Source organism: Suncus etruscus, chromosome 16 (assembly GCF_024139225.1).
Source record: "Suncus etruscus isolate mSunEtr1 chromosome 16, mSunEtr1.pri.cur, whole genome shotgun sequence".
NCBI classification, from domain to species: Eukaryota; Metazoa; Chordata; class Mammalia; order Eulipotyphla; family Soricidae; genus Suncus; species Suncus etruscus.
The window spans coordinates 75,271,999-75,298,394 of record NC_064863.1 but is presented as its reverse complement, the minus strand read 5'-3'; the positions used below and the strand labels follow the sequence as shown (position 1 = coordinate 75,298,394).

Here is a 26,396-nt window from a genome sequence, read left to right as displayed (position 1 = left end):
ACTTGTAATTCACATTGGTCACAATAAAAAATCATTGAGATCACACATCAGTTAAGTTACAACTTTTTTACCGATATGAAGAATTGGAAGCACAAAGTGTTTCAGTTCATTAAATATAAAGGAATAAGCATGAAAAGGGTCTTTCCTCAAATGACATTATAGGAGGGATTGTTCACAAAATATTTCAAGTTCTTTTTATTCCCCACTCCATTTTATGCCTAGAAGACCTTATATTGTTTTATGATTCTCAAAATGTACTGAGGAACTGAATAAAAAGTCACCAGAAAAAAATTCATTTTGTGCTTTTTTCAAAGTAGTATGTTTTTATATGTTCATCACTTAAATACATAAATTCTCAATTCTTTATAACAGTAATAATAATACTATATCCATTTTTCAGATAAGACATATAATGAACCAAAGAGGTTTAGAATTTTCTTTAGAGACACAGAAATAGTAGCAAATAGTAGTAAAGCTAAGATTCGAATCCAAGTGTTCTCAATTACGAAACTGACTTTTCCTAACGGTGCCTATATGTTTTATAGCCTTAACTGCAGAATAAATGAAAGGCAAGAAATAAAACTGTTATTTCTTGTTTGAAATAATTGAAATAAAAAGTTTACTTAAAGGTTTTAAGAAACTTAATAAAAACAAGTTAAGGAAAAAGAAAAAGAAATTAAAAAGCTACCTCATGGTGTTTTAGTAAAAGCAATTTAAGAGGGGCAAGCGTGGTGGCACGGAGTGGGAAGGCATCTGCCTTGCCTGTGCTAGCCTAGGACAGACCATGGTTCGATTCCCTGGCATCTCATATGGTCCGCCAACCCAGGAGCTATTTCTGAGCTCAGAGACAGGAGTAACCCCTGAGTGTCACTGAGTGTGACCCCCCAAAAAACAAAAAAATTAAGAAAATATTTGTACACCCCCCCAAAAAAAACAAAGAAATTAGGAAAATATTTGTTTCAGGAAAAAATGTTTTTCTATTACTGAAGATAAAGAACTATTAGATATTTCACAAAATGACTTCTTATTATTCCTTATATTTGAGGAGAATATAATCTTTGTATTCACTTCTGTAGCTTGAATTCATTCAGATTATTAGAACACAGCCTGGGACAAGTTTATAATTACATGTTTCTTAGTGAAACTTTTTGGTACTTTCATATTCTGAAATTTGTTTATTTTCTAAACATACCTAGTAGCAGAAAAAATTATGGTCAGAGGTTCTGTAATTCTTACTTTATTACTATTGATAGTAACCTCTATGGTGTGCAGCATTACTCTTATTTTTTGCAGCATTACTCTTAAACTGCAAAAATTTTAGCCTCAGCATCTTTATTTAATAATGACATTAAATATATGCAAATGAAATATCTTTCTAAATTAAAATTGAAGTTTTATTTCGAGATCATCTAAGATGCTATCATATTTGAATGACAACAACCAACCAATCTCTTTAAATTTTGTGTTTTTCTTTAATAAATTTCATGTTTCAATTTTTCGTACTTGGTTTCTATTATAAGTATTGTTATTTGAGTTGTCCTGAGAGATCAAAAATGCGGTGCCACGGTAATGTAATAATCTGAAGTGGTGCCCCAATGATGCAAGAGAGGGATTGGAGAGAATGACTTATGTTAGTAATAGAAGAAAATATGTAAAAGGCAAGAAAAGATAGAACCAAGTTTCAAGAGGCCTCACTTAAGTTAATGTAAACTGATACCTAATAAGAAACCTCTGAAAAATGGTATACATTTGGGTATAAAATCAAGCCAGAAGGAGACACCTACTGGATTCCAGCTGTGTTCCTCAGGCCTTCCTCAGAAGACTGTCTGGAAACATCATTTTGAAGAGGCCACTTTCTGCACACACACCATACCTTCATGCTATATGTTAGCCTGTGACCTAAACCACCACCTTAAATGTTTATATACGACTCTCATAAACTTTCCCTTTAGTAATTATACAAGTTAATAAATTGAAATAAGTGGTGACATGAAATCTTCTACTTAACAGGAGAGGTTGGCACTCTTGTTTTTTTTTGTTGTTGTTGTTGTTTGTTTTGTTTTTGGGTCATACCTGTTAGACGCTCAGGGATTACTCCTGGCTATGCACTTAGAAATCATTTACTGGCTTGGGGGGGGACCATATGGAATGCTGGGGGATCGAACCATGATTCTTCGTAGGCTAGTGCTTGCAAGGCAGATGCCTTACCTCTTGCACCACCGCTCCAGCCCTGAGGTTGGCACTCTTGAGATACTAACCTACTATTAAAGTTTCTTAAAAATGCACAGATACGATACATCTTGTTCTTGGTCATACATTAAATGTAATCACAAAAATAGTTTACCTGGATTATCATCATTCTAATAAAAGTGAATTTGTTATGTTCTTTCTGTCTAGGATAATTCTTACCTGCAAATATACTTGAGGAGGTTGTAATTGACTACTGGCAAACTCTTCACTTGTTTTGCTAAGTCCTTCACACCCTATATATAGGAAGAGAATAATTGTTACTTTTTTAAAAAAAACTATTTCCTTTTAAATTAAAGGGAATACAGTTTTTAACTGTTTTGAATATAATTAGTAAGGGATACTGTCATAAAATGCCATCATAATCAAGAGTATTTCAAATATTTTCAAATATATGAATGCATTTCACACATTTTGATAACTATATACATAGAAAAATAGATTTATTTGAAACTATAATAATTTTTGTTTTTGTTTTTGGGTCATACCCATTGACTCTCAGGGGTTCCTCCTGGCTATGCACTCAGAAATCACTCCTGGCTTGGGTGGGACCATATGGGATGCCGGGGGATGGAACCACAATCCTCCCTAGGCTAGTGCTTGCAAGGCAGACGCCTTACCTCTAGTGCCACCACTCCGGCCCCCAAATCATAATATTTTAACACTCTTTTTGTGACTGAAGGCCAACTAAAGTCATACTTGTAATCACAGTGTTTGAATAAAGATATTTAAAAAAACACTCCTCATAATCCACTAAAAGAAAAGATAGTCTTAGTTAAAAATATTATTTGAGGATAAAGCAAATGCTTGATGTAGTGACGATGTTGTCTAGTTTATGTCATGCCCAAAACATAGACAAATGCATTTACGACTAATTAAATTTCTTAAGATCTGTCATGTCTCAGATATATTAAATAGAGGTAGGGTTAAGGGTAGAGAAGTTTAGTCTTCATGAAAATTCACAGATTTGTTTTTGTTTCTCTCATTGTAGAATTTATCCTCAGATATGAAAATCTAATGAATAATGTGATTTGTTTTTCTCTCTGAGAAAGCATAGAGTAAACTTTATCTTTTATAAAACATGACTTTACTGTAATTATCCAATTATTCTACTGTAACACAAAAATAGCAACAAATTATATTGGAATAAAACTTCATTTGTGGGGCTGGAGAAATATACAGAGTTAGGACATTTGCATTGCTCACCACAAACAGGGATGAGTTTAGTTAGAGAAATAACTACATTTCCAACTATCCTAATAATTAGAATGTATGAAGGAAACAGAAAGCCTGTCTAGAGTATAGGCAGGGGTTGGGTGTGGAGCAGGGAGACTTGGGACATTGGTGATGGGAATGTTGCACTGGTGATGGGTGGTGTTCTTTACATGACTGAAACCCAAACAACACAATCATGTATGTAATCAAGGTGTTTAAATAAAAATATATATTTAAAAAAACAATAGTGCAAATCAGTGTCAAAAAAGGAAAAGAAGGAAGAGAGAAAGAAGTAAAATGTTTGTTAAGAGGCAGGCAGGGGGTGGATGAAAGGGAAACTGGGGACATTAATGACAGAAAATGTGCACTGGTAAAAGATGGTGTACGTTTTAAGACTGAAGCTCAATCATAAACAATTTTGTAACCATAGAACTTAAATAATTATAAAAAATTTAAAAAGCAAAAGAAATATTGTTGACATATTAATTTTAATCCGGTAAAGCTCAAAAAAAAATAACAGATTAAAAATAAGTGGTTTCAGTGAAGTTAGGACAGAGAAGATTGCATATCACAATGACAGTTGGAAATGATCACTCTGGACAAGAACTAGGTGCCAAAAGGGGATGAAGGATAAAGTGATATGCATTCTATTTCTCAGTAGCAATATTGCAAACTACAGTGTCTACAAGGGATTAAAATGGGGAGGAGAGAGATTGAGTATACTGGTAAAGAATATTGTACATTGTGTGACTGAAAATCATAAACAACTTTGTAATTGTGAAAAAAATCAACTTATTATGAAGAACCTTGTAATCATGGTGTCTGAATAAAGTTATTTTAAAAAATGAAGTGATGGGAACTGAGGCTATAGTGTATACAATATATGTGTATACAATGGTGTAGATTGTAATGTGTGTGAGGCCCTTGGTTTGTTCCCTGGTGACATCACACATTTGTAAACATACAGAAATACATGCAAAGCCTATTAAATTAGGAAATTATTTGTAAACCATTTATCTGCTGAGGAAATTGTATCTAATTATGTAATGATATTTTAATAATAATAATAATAAACATACTAATGGAAATACATGAATAGATCTTTCCAAACAAAACACAGAAATGTCCACTAAAAGCATGGTTTGCATATACTCACTAAGATGACTATGATAGAAAAACAGTTTTTAAATAAGTAGTGGTAAAAATAAAGAGAAATTTGAAACAGCTCGACACTGCTGGTGGGAATTTAAAATAAAGAACCTCTCTGAAAAACATAATTACATATATGAATCCAAAATTCTACCGCCTTCATGTGTACCCCCTCAAAAAAGTATATACCCATATAAAACTCTGTGTATGAATGTTCTTAGAAGAATTATTAGTAATATTTACATAATGAATGCAACATATATGCCCTACTGCTGATGAACAGATAAATAAGGAAAAGGATTGAAATATAGATTACAATGGTACAAAATAAAAAATTCCTGAAATCATTGAAGGGAAAATTGAATCACAAAAGAAAACATATTGAACAATTCCATTTATATAGTGCATAGAAAAGGTAAATCAATAGAGACAAAATGTAGATTGAGAGCTGGCAAATGCTGGAAAAGAAGGAAGGAGCTTGGGAGCAGATATGGGGTTCATTACAAGGGTTAAAATATAATAAATACTTTGAAATTAGAATTTAGTGACAGTTACACAATCCAGAATATTCTAAAAGGTACCATTGGAATGGCTGGTTACATAATGAATAAATTATACCCCAGTAAAGCTATTAAAAAACAGGCTTTAGGTAAAAATTGGTAGATAACATTTCTTAGATGACTTAGATATTACAAAATGAGAAATATACTGTGAAATGAGCATCCCACTTTATTCATGAATTGTTTACTCTGATATAGTCCTAGATTAACCCTTGATGGAAGCAAAGTGGCAAAATGTTCTGATTTTACTGATTTAGCTGCAGTTTTCTTTTATTATTAGAGATAGGATTAAAGGTGAGACCAGAGATGTGTGTTTAATGTCTACAGTGTCTATTTGCAGGAAAATGAAAATCCAGCCAAGCAAATAAGAATCCAAGAAAGTTCCCCACACGTGCTCTACTATGAGAAAAATAAATCATCTTACTACTTCCTCTTCCTTGCTGAGGAGTTTGGCACAGGACAAGAAATCTTCATACTTGGCATAAGGAATAACTGGTTCTGGAAGTTCCCGGAGATAGAGTTTAAGGAGAGAAGCAACTGTGTGCACGTCCGTGTTGCTGAGGAGAGAGAAACATGAAGATAGGGTTCAGATGAATGTTGCAATGGCTCACTTATCTTTGAATCAAACACACACTGAAGAGTCCAAATTCCACATGGGTGGATAGTGGGGGTTACCAACTCATTTAGAAGACAAATGCTTCTCTCATGACACCACAGGTGCAAAGGAGGACACAGGATACAGGAACACAGCTCAAGTTCTTGGTGTGCTTTGAAAATAGTCACAAGTCTAAGCACTTTCCCTTTGGGCCTATTTAATAATAAGCAACAGTGAGATATACTAGACTTTAAATAAAATATAGCACAGTAAATATCACTCCTACAGATGTGTGAATGTACCTACTCAATGTTAGAATGAATAATTTCTGAAACCTAGTTCATTTCTCAACATGTCACTCTTATTTTTTTTTTTTTTGGTTTTGGGCCACACCCGGTGACATTCAGGGGTTGTTCCTGGCTATGCACTCAGAAATCACTCCTGGCTTGGTGGACCATCTAGGGATCGAACCGCTGTTTGTCTTAGGTTAGCATGTGCAAGGCTAATGTTCTACTTCTTGCACCACTGCCTGGCCCCATCTTATTCGTAATAAGATATAGGTTATTAATTACAGATTTTGTACCACAGAATAGGTGGAATACAATAATTATACTATAATTTTGAAGGATCTCTATTTTTTTTTCTTTTTCCTTTTTGGGCCACACCCAGTGACGCTCAGAGATTACTCCTGGCTCTATATGTATTCTATATATTTACCAATTCCATCAATATTGCAGTGAATTTCATGATTACATTATTCCATGTATATATCCCACATCTTCATTATTCCCTTGTTGGACATATAAGTTCATTCCAAATCTTACCTATTATACTGAGTACTGCAATAAATAGTGGTGTGTATACATCCTATTGAATAAATGGTTTTCTGACCTGGATATAATACCCCAAACTGGAATTTCTAAATCAGATGATAATGCAACTCTGAGTTTACTGAGGACCCTTTATATTATTTTCTATACTGTTTGAACCAGAAAACATTCGCACCAGCAACTAATGTAAGTTCCTTTTTCATCACATCCTCCCAGCACAGATTGTTCCCAGTAGTTTTGATACGTGCCAGTAATTAATTTACATTTACCAAGAGATTCTCAATGTTCTAGTGATGAACTCTTCATGACATTGACCTGCTTTGTTATTTGTGCCTTATTTAGTATCTAATGAAATTAACTATCGCACTGAGGTCCTTTGTACACTAGGTGGCAGATTTGCAAAGTAGATTGATCTGTTAAAAAAAAAAAAAGATAAACAAGGGAAGAATGAAAGACTGCAGAATCATTCTTCATCCACCAGCAATTTTCTTAGCACTGAAGCTGCAGTAATGTACTGAGAATAGAAATATTTGTGCTATGAATCAAGGTAAAAGATGTGGAGTGGATGATTATTTTATCCTTCCCTAAAGTGATATGCTACATTAGCTCTCTAGCATCATGGTGCTTACCCACACTCAGCTAGCAATAAAGAAACAATGAATAAAAAAGAAAAGAGACTAATAATATTTTCCTTATTAAATCAATAGGTATTATTAACTTTAAACTTAAAGGTTAAAAGTTAAAAATGTATGAATGACTTTCTGGAGGTTTATTAAACATAGGTTATGTGTAGAGACAAAGACTTGTTTTTCTGCTGTTCTTATTTGGGGATTTATCCTTTATCACTGAATAGAAAATAAATGATCCCTTCCAAACAGACTCCAACATTTTTCAGTTTCTGGTTCACCTCAAGAAATTTACCATCTGCCCCAAGTGCCAGGATGGCCCCAACTGCAAGAGGAAGCCTGGAGATTCTCTAAAGAATACAGTTACATATTTCTTAAAAATAGTGCTCTTCTGCTTTTAATTCTTTAGCTTAGCTTTCTTGTTGAAGACTCATTAATTTGCTTAATAAATATCTTCTTTATATAAAAATATTGATTGAGATTCTGTGGCTTACAGAATGGTTTACTAACAATTATTTCTAATGCCTACATCTGCTTTAATATGCATAGCCAATGATGTAACTGCCAGTAGAATGTGGTTATTGTTGTCTAAAGATCCTAATATAATATGCTAACATTGTTTCAGAGAAAATACACCTTAGGCCTTGTTAAAGTGAAATCAAGTAACAAGCAACAAAATCTGATGTACAATAGAGAACTAAAGTCTCTAGCCTGGTTCCTAATAATGACAATAGAAGCAGCAATCCCAAATCATCAAAAAAATAATTCACATCACTTTTATGGTAAGATCTGTTTTCAAAATTAAGATAAATACTGATGTACATTCTAGCTGTGATATTCCGATGCTGAGACAAACTCAGGGATTCTGATTAAAAGTGCTAGGGGGGTGGTGACTAGAGAAAGAGTTCAGCAGATTGAGCGCTTGTCTCGAAGGTGCCAACTTGGGTTCAATCCCTGGCATCCCACATGGTCTTTGAGAAGTGATCTCTGGGTGCATAACTAAAAATAACCCCTGAGCACTGCCAGTTGTGATATTCCTCACTGCCCCCAAAGTTCTCAAGCTAATCAGGTCAGAAGATGCTCTGTAGAATATGGAGAGATAGCATAGTAGTAGGACATTTGTCTTGCACGTGGATGCAGGAAGGACCTAAATTCTATCTCCGGTGTCCCATATGGTACTTGGACCAGGAATGATTTCTGAGTACAGAGCCAGGAATAAACCCCTGAACATCACTGGATATGGTCCAAACCCCCCGCAAAAGAAGATGCTCTGTAACGTATATGTGAATTAACATGTGAGTTTTATTTTCACCTTAAATTGATCTTAAGACTGAATCTTATTTCCATGTGATAATGTAACAAAATATTATCAGACATTTTTATGAGGGACTTATTTTTATTCTTATGGTTCTTCCTCTGCTCATTATAGAATCACACATGAGTAGCGTCTGAAAAATCATAGCTATGCTATCTCATGCTGCATTCAGAGTGGAACATAAATGAAAATTATAGGTCCTATAGCGGCTGCGCTGCTCGGGTGTGGGTCCTGGTAAGATAATGATACTTGGTGACTCAGGGCTGGCTCCCACAGAAAGAAGGCAGAGAGCAGGGCAGCAGTCCTTTATAATGTTTCTGGGTGCCCAATCACACTGCGCTTATCTTTTAACCCCTGAACCCCCACTACTCCACATTGTAAAAAGCAATCTACAACCTTAACAATGGGGAAATTTTGCAGTACAACCCCATGTTTAAAGAATCAAGATGGCTGCTCTCATAATCCGAAAAGTACAAAACAGATATCCTCTCAAATAAGATGTTTAGAGTAGAATTATGGAAGATGTTCAGGGAGCTCAAAAAAAAAAAAAAGCATCGATAGACTTGATTGGAGCACAAGTAAGCATCAAGAGGATTTGACGATTGAAATTAGAAATTTTCACACTGAAATAACAGGTCTGAAAAACTCGGCTTATGAATTGAAAACCTCAATGGAAAACCTCCCAACTGCAGTAACGGCAGCTGCAAATGGGGTCAGTGAGCCAGAGGATGAAATGCAGAACAACTCCATACAACAGAAGAGATTGGAAGAGAACTTTAAAGCAAATGATCAGACAATGTCTAAACTACTCAAAGAATGTGGACAGATGAAAATAGAAGTCTTTGAGAAACTCAACAGAAACAACATAGGAATCAATAAAGTCCCAGAAACCCAGAACAAGAATAATAAGAGGAGTTGGAGGAAGAGTCAGAACAGGAAGAGGAAGAAGAATTTGATGAACAAGATGAAGAAGAAGAGTAAGGAAAATAAGGCAAAGAAGAGTAAGAATAAGACAAAGAGGAGTAAGAAGATTTTTGTGAAAAATAGTAAGAAGAGGGGGAAGATGAAAAAAATTCATCCTTTTCTTCTGAAAAAGAGGAGGAGGACGGAGAGCAAAGAATACTAAGAAAAGTAGAAAAAGAAAAGGAGGAAGAGGAGGAAAAGAGCAAGAAGAATAAAAGGAGGAAGAAGAGTAGTAGGAAGAAGAAAAAGATGAGGAAGAAGAGAAAGGGAAGAAGGAAAAGGAGAGAAGAATAAAGACAAGAAAAGAGGAAGAAGGGAAAGAAGAGGAAGAAAATGAAGAAGAGGAGGAGAAAGAAAAGATGAAGTAGAAGAGGAAGCAGAAAAGAAAGGAGGAAGAAGAATAAGAGAAAGAAGAAGAGGAGAAAGAGGAAGAAGAGTCTACAGCCATACCACCCTGAATGTGACTGATCTCGTTTGATCTCAGAAAGAGAAAAAAGAGAAAATTGATTGAAGATTTATTTTAATTTCTTTTCCTATAATAGTGTCTTTGTTTAAACACCGTGATTATAACATGTTTGTAGTTGGGTTTCAGTTAAAAAATTAAAAAAAAGAGAAAATTATAGGCCCTTTGGGAGGTAGAGTTCCTTGGGCATTTATTTATCACCAATCTTCAGCAATAGCCATCATTTGTTTCACTTATTAGTACTTTTCCCCTTGCATTGTAACTGCTAAGTTCTTTCTAGATGTGTAATCTTAAGAATGTTTTGTATGGGCAAAGCAATAGAACAGTGGGTAGACCACTTTTTGTGTGTGGCTGACCTAGGTTTGATAATCAGCACCCTACTCGGTTTTCTAACAACCAAATAGGAGTAATTCACAAGTGCAGAGTCAGGAATAACTCCTGAAGCATTGCTGGATGTGGGACCCCTGCAAAAAAAAAAAAAAAAACAAACAAAACAAGAATGTTCTTTGCAATAGTACAGCTTGCTTTGAATGTAGGTGACCTGGGTTTGATAGATCCTTGGCATCCTCAAGCACTGTCAGTACAGAGCTTGAGAGCAGAGCTAGGAGTAACCCCTAATGTGTCTGAACAAAAAGGAGGATAAGGAAGTCTGGAGGAGGAAGAAGAAAAAAACGAGGAGGAGGAGAAGGAGGAGGAGAAGGAGGAAGAGGAAGAGAAGAAGGAGGAGGAGGAAGAGAAAAAGAAGAAGAAGAAGGAGGAGGAGGAGGAGGAAGAAGATAATCACGAAGTACATAGTTATGAATAAGCCCTGAGAATTATTAGATGTGGCCCCAAAACTAAACAAGAATGTTCATGACACTATCCAGATACTATCTGTTCTATTTATAATATAATATATAATAATATTATTATATAATCTGGGGCTCTTAAGGATCTGAGGAGGAAAATGAGACTATAAAAATAATCCTCCTTAGTTCATCTTTAACTTCACCACCACTCTTTTCTAGTAAACACAGTTATTACAAGTACATTATAGTTATAATATAAAAACTTCTAACACAAAATTAGAACTGGTAATTTTAGCTTTGTTTTATTGCGCTTCTGGGCCATACCTGGTGATTTTCAGAATTTACTTCTGACTCTGTTCAGGACTTATTTCTTTTGGGGTTTTGGGGATGATATGGGGTACCTGAGATTGAACCTGAGTTGGCTCTGTGCAAGGTAAACTCTCTACCTGTTGTACTATAGTTTCATATCAGAAATGGGAATTTTCACTCTGGATAATTAGCACAGAAAATATTATCATGGAATATAATGGAATATACAGAAAGGATGATTTTCCAATGAACCAACACAGTACATATAACATATATCACAGTATATAACATTATAGTATATCATTAATCACCACTGTGGCTGGTGGTACTCGGAGCTTACTCCAAGCTCTGTGTTCAGAAGTCATTTCAGTAATGTTCAGGTGACCATATGTGCTACAGGGGATCTATCCAATGTTGGCCACATGCAGTACTTTAACCCCTGTACTATCTCTTTGAACCACTGTTAACTAAAAAATGTTAACCACACTGGTATTGTTAACTTATCAATAAACAATAAAATGACATGAAATTTTTTGGAACTAGAGGAAAAATGTATATATCCTCAAATTTTAGGGAGAATCTATAGGTTTATAAGAACATTCAGAAGCACTACCAAGATGACTATTAGCACCAACTTGTTTTTAAGAGGTTGTTCAATTCACCAACTTCACAAAACATTTAGTAAGACAACTGCAAAGATACCACACTGTTCCAAACTAAACATGTTTAAAAGAAAAGTCTGGTTCTGCTCATACTTATTTCCTTTTATCTTTCCAAACTGGTACTATTTGTAGAGTGAAACTTGAATTTGGTTAAATTGTCATAGCTAGTTGTAAAGTTATATGAGTCATCATTGAAATGACACTTATCACAAAAAGACAGTTTTGCCTGTAGGCAAAGACTTAGGATGAAATGTTTGGAATCAAACAAGTTTCCTGGTTAAAGTACTGCTGGCAGCAAAGTGCATGATGACCCCTCTGTAGACTTTGCTGTGTCCCTGCTTAAACCCTGTGTTGTCCCCAAGTTTCAGATGTGATGGTATTTAGAGATGGGTCGTTTAGGAAGTGATCTGACTCTGATAAAATCTTGGCTTAAGGAGATCAGGAAAGTTTATGTAAGTACACTGATGAGGTGTCCACTACAAACCAGGAGAATCACTCTCAATGGAATCTGATCAGCTCAGTTCCCCAATCATTCCACACTTTAAGTCTACAGAACTATGAGAAAATAAATTTCTATTGCTGAAATCTCCCAATCAATAATACCTTGCCATTCTGTTTTTTCTTTGAGTAGTGAACAATAAAATGCTAGCAGATGAAGGAAATGCTCTCAGATAACTGTGATTTTATAGCCACATAGATCAATGCAATGTAGAATGGGATTCTCACCTTTGGTGGTACATGGACAGTTTTTTCCCCAAAATATTAATGCTTGGCTAGAATATATTTTTGTATTGTTGGTCATGGCTAGAGCTTGGATATTAAGGTTTTTTATTTATTAATTGATTTATTTTTGGTTTTGGGGTCACACATTGTGACGTTCAGGAATTATTTTTGGCACTGTATACTCAGGAATTACTACTGGTGGTGTTTGAGGGACCATATGGAATTCTGGAGATAAATTTCAGGTCATACATTTGCAAGCCAAACATCTTACCCACAGTATAATCTCTCTGGTCCTGAATGTTTTTTAAAGTTCCACAAGCAGTTATCATGTGCTACTAATGCTAATAAACAATAATGAAAATGTGTATTTAGGAAAAAAGAGAGAGTTTTGGTGTGCAATGATTACATGTTAAAATCTGGACATTATGTTATCACCTGGAGACTATAAGTGTATTTCACCATTAACCTTTGATGAAAGAGAAGTGGAAGAAATGTTAATGGGGAGATATTTTTGCTTAAACCAAACTGTCACACTGACCTTTTTCCTGCTTCTAAAATTGTTTATATTGATGTACATAAATTCCTTCATCACAATACTATCTAATGATATAAAATGAGTATTTGGTTATTTGATAGGAAATCCAACATGCCATTCACTTGAGCAGCTGGATGTCTACATGTATAAATATATCTATACATATACAAATCATCCTTTTAAGAAAATGCTCTGTAGTCCAGCCACAGAAAATGTTTCCTGAGAGTGTACTGAGTTTGGTGAGACCAGAAAATGCCATCTACAACAGAAAGTAATTATGTCCCAAGTGGCAAATCAAAAGAGGTGGCATTGGTTGATGTGAGTTAATTGTATATATCACACCATCAACATTAACACAAGGGCAAACATACGACCCAAATTGCAATTGGAGAATGAGTTTGACAAAGGCATGGGTTGGAAGAAGATGTGAGATATATAGTGAAGGGATTCTGACATGACTAGTAGCTATAAGTGTCTGAAACTGTATTATTGACTGCATTGCAAATCATAGTGCCTAAATAAAAATAAAACAGAAGAACATTTGTACACTTGCTATTTCTTTTTTTAAATTCTTTTATTTAAACAAATTTATTACATACAGGATTGTGTTTGGGTTTCAGTCATGTAAAGAACACCACCCATCACCAGTGCAACATTCCCATCACCAATGTCCCAAATCTCCCTATGCCCCACCCAACCCCCGCCTGTACTCTAGACAGGCTTTCTATTTTCCTCCCTACATTCTCATTATTAGGATAGTTCGAAACTTAGTTTTTTCTCTAACTAAACTCATCCCTGTTTGTGGTGAGCTTCATGAGGTGAGCTGGAACTTCCAGCTCTTTTCTCTTTTGTGTCTGAAAGTTATTATTGCAATAATGTCTTTCATTTTTCCTAAAATCCATAGATGAATGAGTCCATTCTGTATCTTTCTCTTTCTCTCTCTGACTTATTTCACTCATCATAATAGATTCCATGTACTCTTATCCGCTGCTGGTGGGAATGCAGTCTAGTTCAATCTTTATGGAAAGCAATATGGAGATTCCTCCAAAAACTGGAAATCGAGCTCCCATACGACCCAGCTATACCACTCCTAGGAATATACCCTAGGGACACAAAAATACAATACAAAAATCCCGCTGTCTGGCGCCACGGTGTTGAGGCAACATCCTCTCTGCAGACTGAGGAGCAACAGAGGAGAGAGCTGTGTGTGGGTCAGTGGCTGCATCGTGGTGCCTGGAACTCTGCTGGATCTCAGATGCTAGCACCCTTCTGCCTCTCTTCCCTGCTGTCCTGCATTTTCGGCCTGATTTCATCCTGGGTGCGGCTCATCAGCCAGCCTGCCTTCCCTTGAGCCTTCTGTGGAGCCTGCCTTCCTGTGAGCCTTCCGTGGAGGTGAGTCGACACGCCCAGAAAGGGAGGAGCCACTGAACTCCGCTGGATCTCAGATGCCAGCACCCTTGTGCCTCTCTACTCTGCTGTCCTGCATTTTCGGCCTGATTTCATCCTGGGTGCGGCTCATCAGCCAGCCTGCCTTCCCGTGAGCCTTCCAGGGAGGTAAGTCCACATGACTAGAAAGGGAGGAGCCAGAGGAGCACGGTTGCTCCGCTCCCCTTCGCTACGTGCACATCATTTAGCTGATGAATACAACCACAACACGGAGAAAAACCCGCAATACAAGTGTGACAATGGGGAAACAACGCAGGCCAGTGCCAGACATAGAGAATGAAGATGGCAACTCTGATGACTTGAGCCTGACCAACCACCTAGTCAGTCTCTCAGATAAGGAGTTTAGAGTTGCAATATGGAATATGTTCAAAGAACTCAAACAAAGTATACAAGAGAACACTAATAAGAATCAGGAGAATATGAAGATAGAAATGAGAAAACTCCAAACTGAAATTTCAGATCAAATAACAGGTCTGAAAAACTCAGTAGATGAATTGAAGAAAAACATGATTGAGCTTTCCCACAGGTTAACAGCAGCTGAGGATAGAATCAGTACACTGGAAGATGAGATGCATAACAATTCCATACAGCAGAAGAAATTGGAAAAAAGCCTCAAAGCAAATGATCAAACAATGGAAAAATTACTCAAAGAATGGGAACAGATGAAAATAGAAGTCTATGATAAGCTCAATACAAACAACTTAAGAATCATTGGAGTCCCAGAGACTCAGGAAGAAAATCTCCAGGAAGAATCAGCAGTCAAGAACATCATTAAAGAGAAACTGCCAGAGCTAATGAATGCATGTGATCAAATCCTGCATGCCCGAAGAGTGCCAACTAAAAGAGACCCCCAGAAAAAACACCCCAAGACACATCCTAGTCACAATGACGAATCCCATAGATAGAGACAGAATTCTGAAAGCAGCAATATCGAAAAGAGAAATTACATTCAAGGGAACATCCTTGAGATTTACTGCAGACCTGTCACCAGAAACACTCAAGGCCAGAAGGCAGTGGTGGGATATAGTGACAAAACTCAATGAAATAAATGCTTCGCCTAGAATACTGCACCCAGCAAAACTCACTTGCAGGTTTGAAGGAACAATACATAGTTTCACAGACAAACAACAGCTCAAAAACTTCACAGACTCAAAACCATTCTTAAAAGAAAAACAGAATGGCATACTTTAAGACAAGGGTTACCAACAGACACACCAAACTTTGATATAAAAATGGCACTAACTCCCAGGACAATTCTTTCTCTCAATGTCAATGGACTAAATGCACCAGTTAAGAGACACAGAGCGGCTAAATGGATCAAAAAACTCAATCCAACCTTCTGCTGCCTACAAGAAATGCACCTGAATAGTCAGAACAAACATAGACTCAAAATAAAAGGCTGGAGGAAAATCATCCAAGCAAACAACACCCATAAAAAAGCAGGAGTGGCCATACTAATATCAGATGATGCAAACTTTATACTTAGGAAAGTTGTAAGGGACAAAGATGGACATTTTGTATTAATCAAGGGATATGTACAGCAGGAAGAAATCACCCTCCTAAACATATATGCACTGAATGAGGGGCCAGCAAAATATTTAATACAACTGTTGACAAATCTGAAAAATAATATCAATAACAACACAATAATTATGGGAGACCTCAACACAGCATTGTCAACACTAGACAGGTCAACCAGACTGAAACCCAACAAGAATATACTAGACCTGAGGAGAGAAATGGAAGAAAGAGGCCTAGTAGATATATACAGGACACTCCACCCCCAGAAACCCTGATACACATTCTTCTCTAATGTACATGGGACATTCTCCAGGATAGACTACATGTTAGCACATAAAACATACCTCCATAATATCAAGAGAATAGAAATTTTGCAGGCTGCCTTTGCTAACCACAAAGCCCTAAAATTATATATAAACTACAAAGGAACACAGAAAAAAAACTTTAATACCTGGAAATTAAACAGCCTCATACTGAATAATCAGTGTGCATGAGATAAAATCAAAAAGGAAATCAAAACCTTCCTGAAAACAAATGACAATGGAGACACAAACTATCAGAACCTATGGGACACAGCAAAAGCAGTACTGAGAAAAAAATTTATAGCTTTGCAAGCACACATCAGGAAAGAAGAAGGGGCATACCTGAATAGCTTAATGACGCAGCTCATAGAATTAGAAAGTGCTCAACAAAAGGATCCAAAAATAGGGAGGCAGAAGGAAATAACAAAGCTGAGAGCAGAAATCAATGAAGTGGAAACCCGAAAAACAATCCAAAAGATCAACAAAAGCAGAAGTTGGTTCTTTGAAAAAATAAACAAGATTGATAAACCACTGGCAAAACTAACAAAGAAAGAAGGAGAGAGAAACTTGATAACTCGTATTAGGAATGAAAAAGGAGAGATCACTACTGATATGGTAGAGATCCAAAGGGTAATCAGAAACTACTTTGAGAAACTCTATGCCACTAAAAATGAAAACCTGGAGAAATGGATAAATTCTTGAAATCTTATAATCTTCCACGATTGAATGAAGAGGATGTAGCATATCTAAACACACCCATTACTATTGAGGAAATTAAGACAGTAATCAAATGTCTGCCCCAAAACAAAAGCCCAGGCCCAGATGGATTTACTAATGAATTCTTTCAAACCTTTCAAGAGGAATTAATACCAATCCTGGCAAGAATCTTTCATGAAATTGAAAAAACAGGAAAACTTCCAAATAGCTTTTATAAAACCAACATCACCTTGATACCTAAACCAGACAGAGATGCTACGAAAAAAGAAAATTACAGACCAATATCGCTGATGAATGCAGATGCAAAGATCCTCAACTAAATCCTGGCAAATAGGATTCAATGCCTCATTAAGAAGATCATCCACTACGATCAAGTAGGTTTCATCCCAGGAATGCAAGACTGGTTTAACATCCGTAAATCTATCAACATAATACACAACATCAACAGCAAGAAAAATAAAAATCCATGATCATATCAATCGACGCAGAGAAAGCATTTGACAAGGTCCAACACCCATTCTTGATCAAAACTCTCAGCAAGATGGAAATGGAAGGAACCTTTCTCAATATAGTTAAGGCCATCTACCACAAGCCAGAGGCAAATATTGTCCTCAATGGAGAAAAATCAAAGCCTTTCCTCTAAATTCTGGCACAAGACAAGGCTGTCCTCTCTCACTACTCCTATTCAACATAGCACTGGAAGTACTCGCTATAGCGATTAGGCAAGAAAGAGATATCAAGGGAATCCTGATAGGAAAGGAAGAAGTCAAACTCTCACTGTTTGCAGATGACATGATACTCTACTCAGAAAACCCCAAAGACTCTACCAAAAAGCTTCTAGAAACAATAGACTCATATAGCAAGGTGGCAGGCTACAAAATTAACACACAAAAATAAAAGGCCTTTCTATACACCAATACTAATAAGGAAGAAATGGACATTAAGAAAACAACCCCATTCACTATAGTGCCACACAAACTCAAATATCTTGGAATCAACTTGACTAAAAATGTGAAGGACTTATACAAAGAAAACTTTAAAACTCTGCTCCCAGAAATAAGAGAGGACACGCGGAAATGGAAGCACATACCGTGCTCAGGGATTGGCAGGATTAACATCATTAAAATGGCAATACTCCCCAAAGCACTGTACAGATTTAATGCGATCCCCCTAAAGATACCCATGACATTCTTCAAAGAAGTGGATCAGGTACTTTTGAAACTTATTTGGAACAATAAACACCCTCGAATAGCTAAAGCAATCATTGGGAAAAAGAATATGGGAGAAATTACTTTCCCCAACTTTAAACTTTACTACAAAGCAATAGTTAACAAAACAGCATGGTATTGGAATAAGGACAGGCCCTCAGATTAGTGGAATAAGCTTGAATACTCAGAGAATGTTCCCCAGACATACAATCACCTAATTTTTGATAAAGGAGCAGGAAATCCTAAATGGAACAAATAAAGCCTCTTCAACAAGTGGTGTTGGCACAACTGTGTAGCCACTTGCAAAAAATTCAACTTAGACCCCCAGCTAACATCATGTACGAAGGTAAAATCCAAATGGATTAAAGACCTCGATATCAGACCCAAAACCATAAGATATATAGAACAACACATAGGTAAAATACTCCAGGACATTGAGACTAAAGACATCTTCAAGGAAGAAACTGCACTCTCCAAGCAAGTGAAAGCAGAGATTAACAGATGGGAATATGTTGAGCTGAGAAGCTTCTGCACCTCAAAGGAAATAGTGCCCAAGATACAAGAGCCACCCACTGAGTGGGAGAAACTATTCACCCAATACCCATCAGATAACTGGCTAATCTCCAAAATATACAAGGCACTGACAGAACTCTACAAGAAAAAAACATCTAATCCCATCAAAAAATGGGGAGAAGAAATGAACAGACACTTTGACAAAGAAGAAATACAAATGGCCAAAAGACACATGAAAAAAATGCTCCACATCACTAATCATCAGGGAGATGCAAATCAAAACAACGATGAGATGCCACCTCACACCACAGAGAATGGCACACATCACAAAGAATGAGAATAAACAGTGTTGGCGGGGATGTGGAGAGAAAGGAACTCTTATCCACTGCTGGTGGGAATGCCGTCTAGTTCAACCTTTATGGAAAGCGATATGGAGATTCCTCCAAAAACTGGAAACCGAGCTCCCATACGATCCAGCTATACCACTCCTAGGAATATACCCTAGGAACACAAAAATACAATACAAAAACCCCTTCCTTACACCTTTATTCATTGCAGCACTATTTACCATAGCAAGACTCTGGAAACAACCAAGATGCCCTCAACAGACGAATAGCTAAAGAAACTGTGGTACATATACACAATGGAATATTATGCAACTGTCAGAAGAGATGAAGTCATGAAATTTTCCTATACATGGATGTACACGGAATCTATTATGCTGAGTGAAATAAGTCAGAGAGAGAGAGAGAGAGAGAGAGAGAGAGAAACGCAGAATGATCTCACTCATCTATGAGTTTTAAGAAAAATGAAAGACATTCTTGCAATAATAATTTTCAGACACAAAAGAGAAAAGAGCTGGAAGTTCCAGCTCACCTCAGGAAGCTCACCACAAAGAGTGATGAGTTTAGTTAGAGAAATAACTACATTTTGAACTGTCCTAATAATGAGAATGTATGAGGGAAATTGAGAGCCTGTTTAGAGTACAGGCGAGGGTCGGGTGGGGAGGAGGGAGACTTGGGACATTGGTGATGGGAATGTTGCACTGGTGATGGGTGGTGTTCTTTACATGACTGAAACCCAAACACAATCATGTATGGAATCATGGTGTTTAAATAAAAAAAAAATCCCTTCCTTACACCTATATTCATTGCAGCACTATTTACCATAGCAAGACTCTGCAAACAGCCAAGATACCCTTCAACAGATGAATGGCTAAAGAAACTGTGGTACATATACACAATGGAATATTATGCGACTGTCAGGAGAGATGAAGTCATGACATTTGTTATTTCTAATGATTACTTGTATGGTTAAGTCTCTCAATAAGTGTTTTCTTTCACCTTTTTGGCTTTTCCCTTTTGGTTTTTATAGTTATTACTAGATGTTACTTGTTATTACTAATTACAACTAATTGATAGTTGTTACTAGTCATTCCGAAACTTTATTTTGTCTTCTAGTTTGAAGTGCTACATTCCTCAACTTTCTTGTACTTACCCTGTGCACATTTCTGATTCAACTAAGACTCTCAAAGTGTATATCCTACACTTGTCCTTTTATTGCATTATCAAGAGTTCCACAATACTTTGCATTTGATATAGAGAAATCTGATTAAAAAATATGAAAAAACACTATCCAATAATGTATGCTTTCTCATTTTCTCAGCAATGGATGTCATCACCATTTATATAAACAAGCAAGAAACCGTCAATATTATTTTTTGACACTAAAATTTAAGGTGGTTTTTTTTTTATGGTTTTTGGGTCTCACTGGTGAAGCTCAATAGTTACTCCTGGCTATGCACTCAGAAATCGCTCCTGGCTTGGGGGACCATATGGGATGTCAGGGGATCTAACCATAGTCCCTCCTAGATTAGAGAATGCAAAGCAAACACCCTACTGCTTGTGCCATTGCTCCAACCCTCAAATTTAACAGTTATTAATGAATCACTAGGTGAGCTGCAGACTGAAATAACCTGGAAATTTTAAAAATAGTAAGAGTCAGAGCATAGCATGTAGGGCATTTGCCTTGCATATGGTTGACCAGTGTCCTCCAAGCCTGCCAGGAATAATTTCTGAAGATAAAACCAGGAGTTTTATCACTGCTGATCACTGCTAGTTAGTGGCCCCCAAACTAACAACAACAAAAAAAAAAGTAAAGGCTAGATCCTACATATTCTGACATGATACTACATGTACTCATTACTTCTTTCAGTTGTCTCACTGATATGCTCAAGTTCAATTCATGTCCATCAGTAAAACAGCATATAAACTTGTCTCTCTTCTACAACTCTTTTCCATACCCAGCTCCCTGAACATGAACATAAAGTTAGTAATCACCAGAACAAACAATTGTGAAAATAGATAATTTCTTATAACCCCCCTTTGAATACCACTTTTAAATATTTTGGGAAATTTTGAAACATTAAAACATTTCAAATATTTAAACATTTAAAAATAGTCTATTTGTCTAAATGAAAACATTAAGATTAAAAAAATCTGGATTCGAAGCCGTGGCAAGGGGTAGGGTGTCTGCCTTGCACACGCTAATCTAGGACAGACCTTGGTTCAATCCCCTGGCGTCCCAAATGGCCTCTCAAGCCAGGAGCGATTTCTGAGCTCACAGCAGGAGTAACCTCTGAGTGTCACTGGGTGTGGCCAAAAAAAAAAGATTAAAAATTCTGACTTTCAAAAGCTACTTTTTAAATGTTTTATACCTTTTGTTTTATTTTTATAAAGAAATTTCTTAACGGAATCGCTGAGAAAGTTACAGAGTTGTTTATGATTTTCATTTATACAATGTTACAATGACTTCACCAGTGCCTACATCCCACTACCAGTGTCCCAGTTTCCCTTCCCTCTCCCCTGCCAGCCTCTGTGGCAAATATTTTTTCTTCTCTTTTTTCTCCTCTGTCTCTAAGGTGCTTTTTATTTTTACAGGAAGGAAAGAATAGTGGGACTGGGACACATGTGTTTTGACAGAGAATGTTCAGGAGACTTTTCATAACTCAGTCTTTCATCACTTTAGCTCCACTTCAACATATATTTATACATATATAACACAGTCCATTCCAATAACACTAAAAGAAAAATATAAAGTCTTAAGTGCTACATTTATTACCAAAATAATCACCATGACAATAAAACAAACTAATATGTCCCTTTAGTCTAGTGATTTTAGATACAAAATTCAGTGCAACATCAAAATTTAGTTTAGAAGAAACATTCATATGTACATGACACATTCTTGCACTATAAACAAAATAATATTTTCAGAACTTGGATAAAAATGTTATGAACACAAAGGCACATTCTCCTATAGAAATCAAATTTCAGTCAATGAAACTACAAAAATTTTCCTATTAAATCAGAATACTATTAATATCAGTATGATATAGTGACATGGGGACTATATAAAAGTTAACACCGATAAAGATATTATAGTATGTTTGCAAATCAAAAGAAGCAATTATATGTCTTTTAAAATACTTTAAGTATATATGAACACATAAAACATGTTTTGCTATATAGATATAAAGTTTCTTCTTTGTATTTTTATAAGATAACAAATGAGTTTATATTTTTTTTAGAAAATAATACAGCTGAAATTTATGGTCTCAGTGTCTCTAGATCCCCAGTGCATTAATAGTAATTTCTCAGAAGAGAGCTCAAGCCAGAGAATTCCATAAATTATGCATAGTTGCCAATGGTAAGAGTAGTTAGATTGCCCAAGATGTTAAATTTGATTACAAATTTAGGTAAGGAGTCACTATGGACTATGAACATATTTCTGGCTGTTGTATGGAGCATAATTTCATAAGTTAAAAAGTGGATTTTTTGTTAAAAGTTTGATTAAAGTGATTGGAAAGTTTAATAATACTATAAAATATTTTGTCAATACACATTACCCACTTTCAGGCATTCTTGTAGCTTAAAATTATTAAAATTTATATTTTATAAATATTTTATAATTATAACCTTATTATTATAAAATATAATTAAATATAATAAAATATACTTTATAAAATAAAATTATATTTAAAAAGTAAAACTACTTAGATTAATAGAAATACTCATTTACAGAAAATTTAAAATTATGCCAACAAATATATCCATTCTTCTACAGATTTCCTAACAATATTGTGAAAGCATACACTAAGTCATTTCTTATTCACATCATATTTCCCGAATAGTGGCACAGAAATAAAGATGACTAGAAAAAATGTAGTCTCTAAATAAATGAAAACCATGCAATTATTCTTTAAAATATGTAAGAGATGAAATATTCTTTCTATAGATATACATTGCATTTTCTAATATCTGTCCTCAGAAATAAAGAGGCATAAGTATTCTTTCATAGAGGTTTACGTGACTCTATTAGTTTGTATATATTCATATCAGCTAATTTATATATCCAAGACATATCCTTTTCTTCCTTTAAATCTGCCCCAAACTTGAAGTACTATGGGTTGTAAATTGAGTTGCATAGGATTTTCAAATTTTAACAAATAAGTCACAAATTGGCTTGGAAAAACTAGACATGTTATAACTACACGTAGCTGCTTTACAATTAGTTTGGTTCCTGCTTTCTGTTTTTTAAACTTTATAAATGGATTTTCAGGAGATAAAGATTTTGTTATTGTTATCAAATTGATTTTGATATTTCAAATTATTTTTATATGAATCTTTATTTAAGCACCATAATTATAAGCATGTTTGTAGTTGGGTTTCAGTTATAAACAAAGCTCTTCCCCATCACCAGTGCAACATTCTCACCACCAATGCCCCCATCACCCCTGCCTGTATTATGATTTTGAAATGAGTACCATTAATGTTCTGATATTTAGAAGTAAATTATACTAATAGAATTTGATTTTTCTCTAATAGTATTTAAAATCTATAAACACTTTGATACTTATATAGTTTTTACATTGATATAGCATTATTTTTTTCTTTTGCAATTTCTGGCCCATATCGCAGTATTCAGGGCTTACTCCTGGATTTTTGCTCAGGAATCACTCCCAGCAGTGCCCATGGGACTATATGCAGTGCTGGGGGTTGAACACTAGTTGGTGATGTGTGTTCAAGGCATATATGCATGCTACCAACTTTACTCTCTCTGACCCTTATACAGTAGTTTATAAAATAGATTTTATATTATGTTTTACAATATATTTTATATTAATATATACATATTATTCATATATATTCCTAGCGATGACTTAATTACATATTGTCCAGATCCTTCCAATGATATTACAATTTTAGAGACTTTATTTCTGGTTTGGAAGTAATCAATACGGCAGATAAAGATTTTCTTTCAATAAAATCAATAAAGAAAAAAACCTTTGTGCTTTGTAAAAGAGGTAATAGAAACTTTTAGAGATTTACATTATGGACTCTCTAAGGTGTGTTAGAAGAAACTTGAGGAGCCAGAGAGATAGCATGGAGATAGGATGTTTGCCTTGCATGCAGAAGGACACTGGTTCGAATCCCAGCATCCCATATGGTTCCCCCGAGCCTGCCAGGAGCGATATCTGAGCATAGAGCCAGTAATAACTTTTGAGTGCTGCTGGGTGTGACCCAAAAACCAAAAAAAAAAAAAAAGAAGAAGAAACGTGAAAGGATTTTCTGGTATATATAAATGAAATTAAGGATCAATACTAAAAGCTAACATCAGTCAAGTCCACACAAAATTTGATCCTTCTCCTACTTCATTAACTTTATTTTATGACAGCATAAAATAGTTAAGCTTCATCCTAGGATCGGTGTAAAAACCAAAACCACCAACTACAGAAGACTGATTAAAACAACAGTGATGGAACAGAACTTCTGAACGAAAGAAAGACTCCATTCTATGCTCCATCCTATGACATGTGCAAATACTAAGATCACTAGCGACAGAGGCCTGATTTTATCATCCATGATGGAGCAGAAAACTTCCAGACATAAAAGGACCTAGGGGAGTGTAAAAGAGCATGTATGAAGCCTGTAGTTATATCCATGACAGTATACTTCAAGGGCAGAGAAACCCTGTATCTCTTAGGCCAGGGGAATTCCCTCTCTAATTTCCCCCAATATTTACTGTGCCTATGCAAAAAAAAAATTGAACAAATTAAATTCTTTTTTGTAATTATTGTTGCTTGGTTTTTTTTTTTCTCTTCTTTGCCTTTTTTTCTTTTCTTTTTCTCCCCTGTGCTTTGATTCCTCTTTATTTCGGGACTGTGGTTAGTGTTTGGTTGTTGTTTTTATTGCTGTGGTGCTTTTTAGTTTTTTGTTTCTTTGTTTTTGTTTTGTTGGGGTTTGATTTTTATGTATTATTTTTATGTTTTCCTTCCTTTTTCCTTTCTTTACTTAAACTGATTTTTATAATCTCTAGAAAGACTCCTCCCGTTATTTGCTTGTTTGAAATTTTGCCCTCCTCTTTTTTTCTTTTTCTTTTTCTTTCTTACCTTCAAACAGAACCAAATAACTTGAACCATCTTGTTCTGCCTCACAAATTGAGGGGGAAATAATAGAGGCACCAAGACCAAACAGTCATATAAACATTGAGTAGAAATAAAAAATGATCAGACTTAAACACCAAATCAAAAGCCAACTACAACAGAATTGATACCCAATCTACAACAAGCTAGACACAGAAGAAACTGCTTATACTAGCAGCTGGGGGGGGGGGGGCGGGCAAAGGAAGGGCGATATGGGATTATGGGATGCATGCTGGGAACAGGGGTGGAGGGAGGGTAATATTGTGGTGGGAATGCTCCTGATTCAATGTCACTGTGTACCTAAAATACTACTGTGAAAGATTCGGAATCCACTTTTGTCAAAGTAAAAATTGTTAATAAAAATAAAAAAAAAAACAAAAACAAAAAAAGAGTTATTACCAGGTCTGTAGTAAGAGTATAGTGATTTGTGCTCTTGCCTCATTTTTTGCCAACCCAGGATCCAACTCTGGCACCCATATGTTTCCTGACCCTCACCACAAGTAATTTCTGAGCACAGCCATAATTAAGCCCTGAACTCTTTAGAGTGTGGCCCACAAACAAAGCCAAAAGGGTTACCAAAGTATAGGGGTATGTGTGTGTGTGTGTGTGTGTGTGTGTGTGTGTGTGTGTGTGTGTGTGTGTGTACTGACTTGAGGGGGATAAAGCCTTAAAATTTTTCTTTATTTATTTTTAATAATTAATTAAATCACCATGATACACAGTTTCAAAGTTATTCATGATTGAGTTTCAGTTCTACAATAACCTACACTCTACAATGATCTTTTTGTATTATAAGACACACCAAAGCACAGTATTCCAAAATATAAGAACTTTTTGGTAGGAATTGAAATCTGTAGAGATTTCAAAGCAAAAATGAACACATCTTAAGTTAAAAATACCAAATAGTTTGTGAATATAAGCATTAGTTTCTATATTATATTGATTAAAGCATATTATTTTCCATACCAAGTAAAATGTTATGGTGATGCAATGGCAAAACAGATGCTATCATATTATGCAAATTTATTCCTGATATTTTTACCCCTTTATTTTTGGGGGAAATGATAAAATGGCCCTGTGGGTTTAGGAATTTAAGTTGGCATATGATTTAAATAGGGGGTTTAAGTGAAACCTTTGTTTCATTAAGTGACACCTTTGTGAGTTGTACACCTAGTCCAAATTTGGTAAGAAGCTTCGTTTTCCAGACTAGAGGCCTCTGCATGCT

General features: G+C 35.6%; 1 protein-coding gene across 5 annotated transcripts in view; it reads right to left on the bottom strand.

Moving 5' to 3' along the window:
* ARHGAP24 (Rho GTPase activating protein 24) overlaps window positions 1–26,396 on the bottom strand; it is a 361,899-nt gene that overhangs the window by 14,499 nt on the left and 321,004 nt on the right. For all 5 annotated transcript variants that reach the window (XM_049789754.1, XM_049789755.1, XM_049789757.1 and 2 more), the window contains 2 exons: window positions 5,596–5,728; window positions 2,410–2,483 (listed from right to left, as the gene is read on the bottom strand). In XM_049789754.1, coding sequence (XP_049645711.1) covers window positions 2,410–2,483; window positions 5,596–5,728 — 207 coding nt within the window. The remainder of the gene's footprint in view (window positions 1–2,409; window positions 2,484–5,595; window positions 5,729–26,396) is intronic.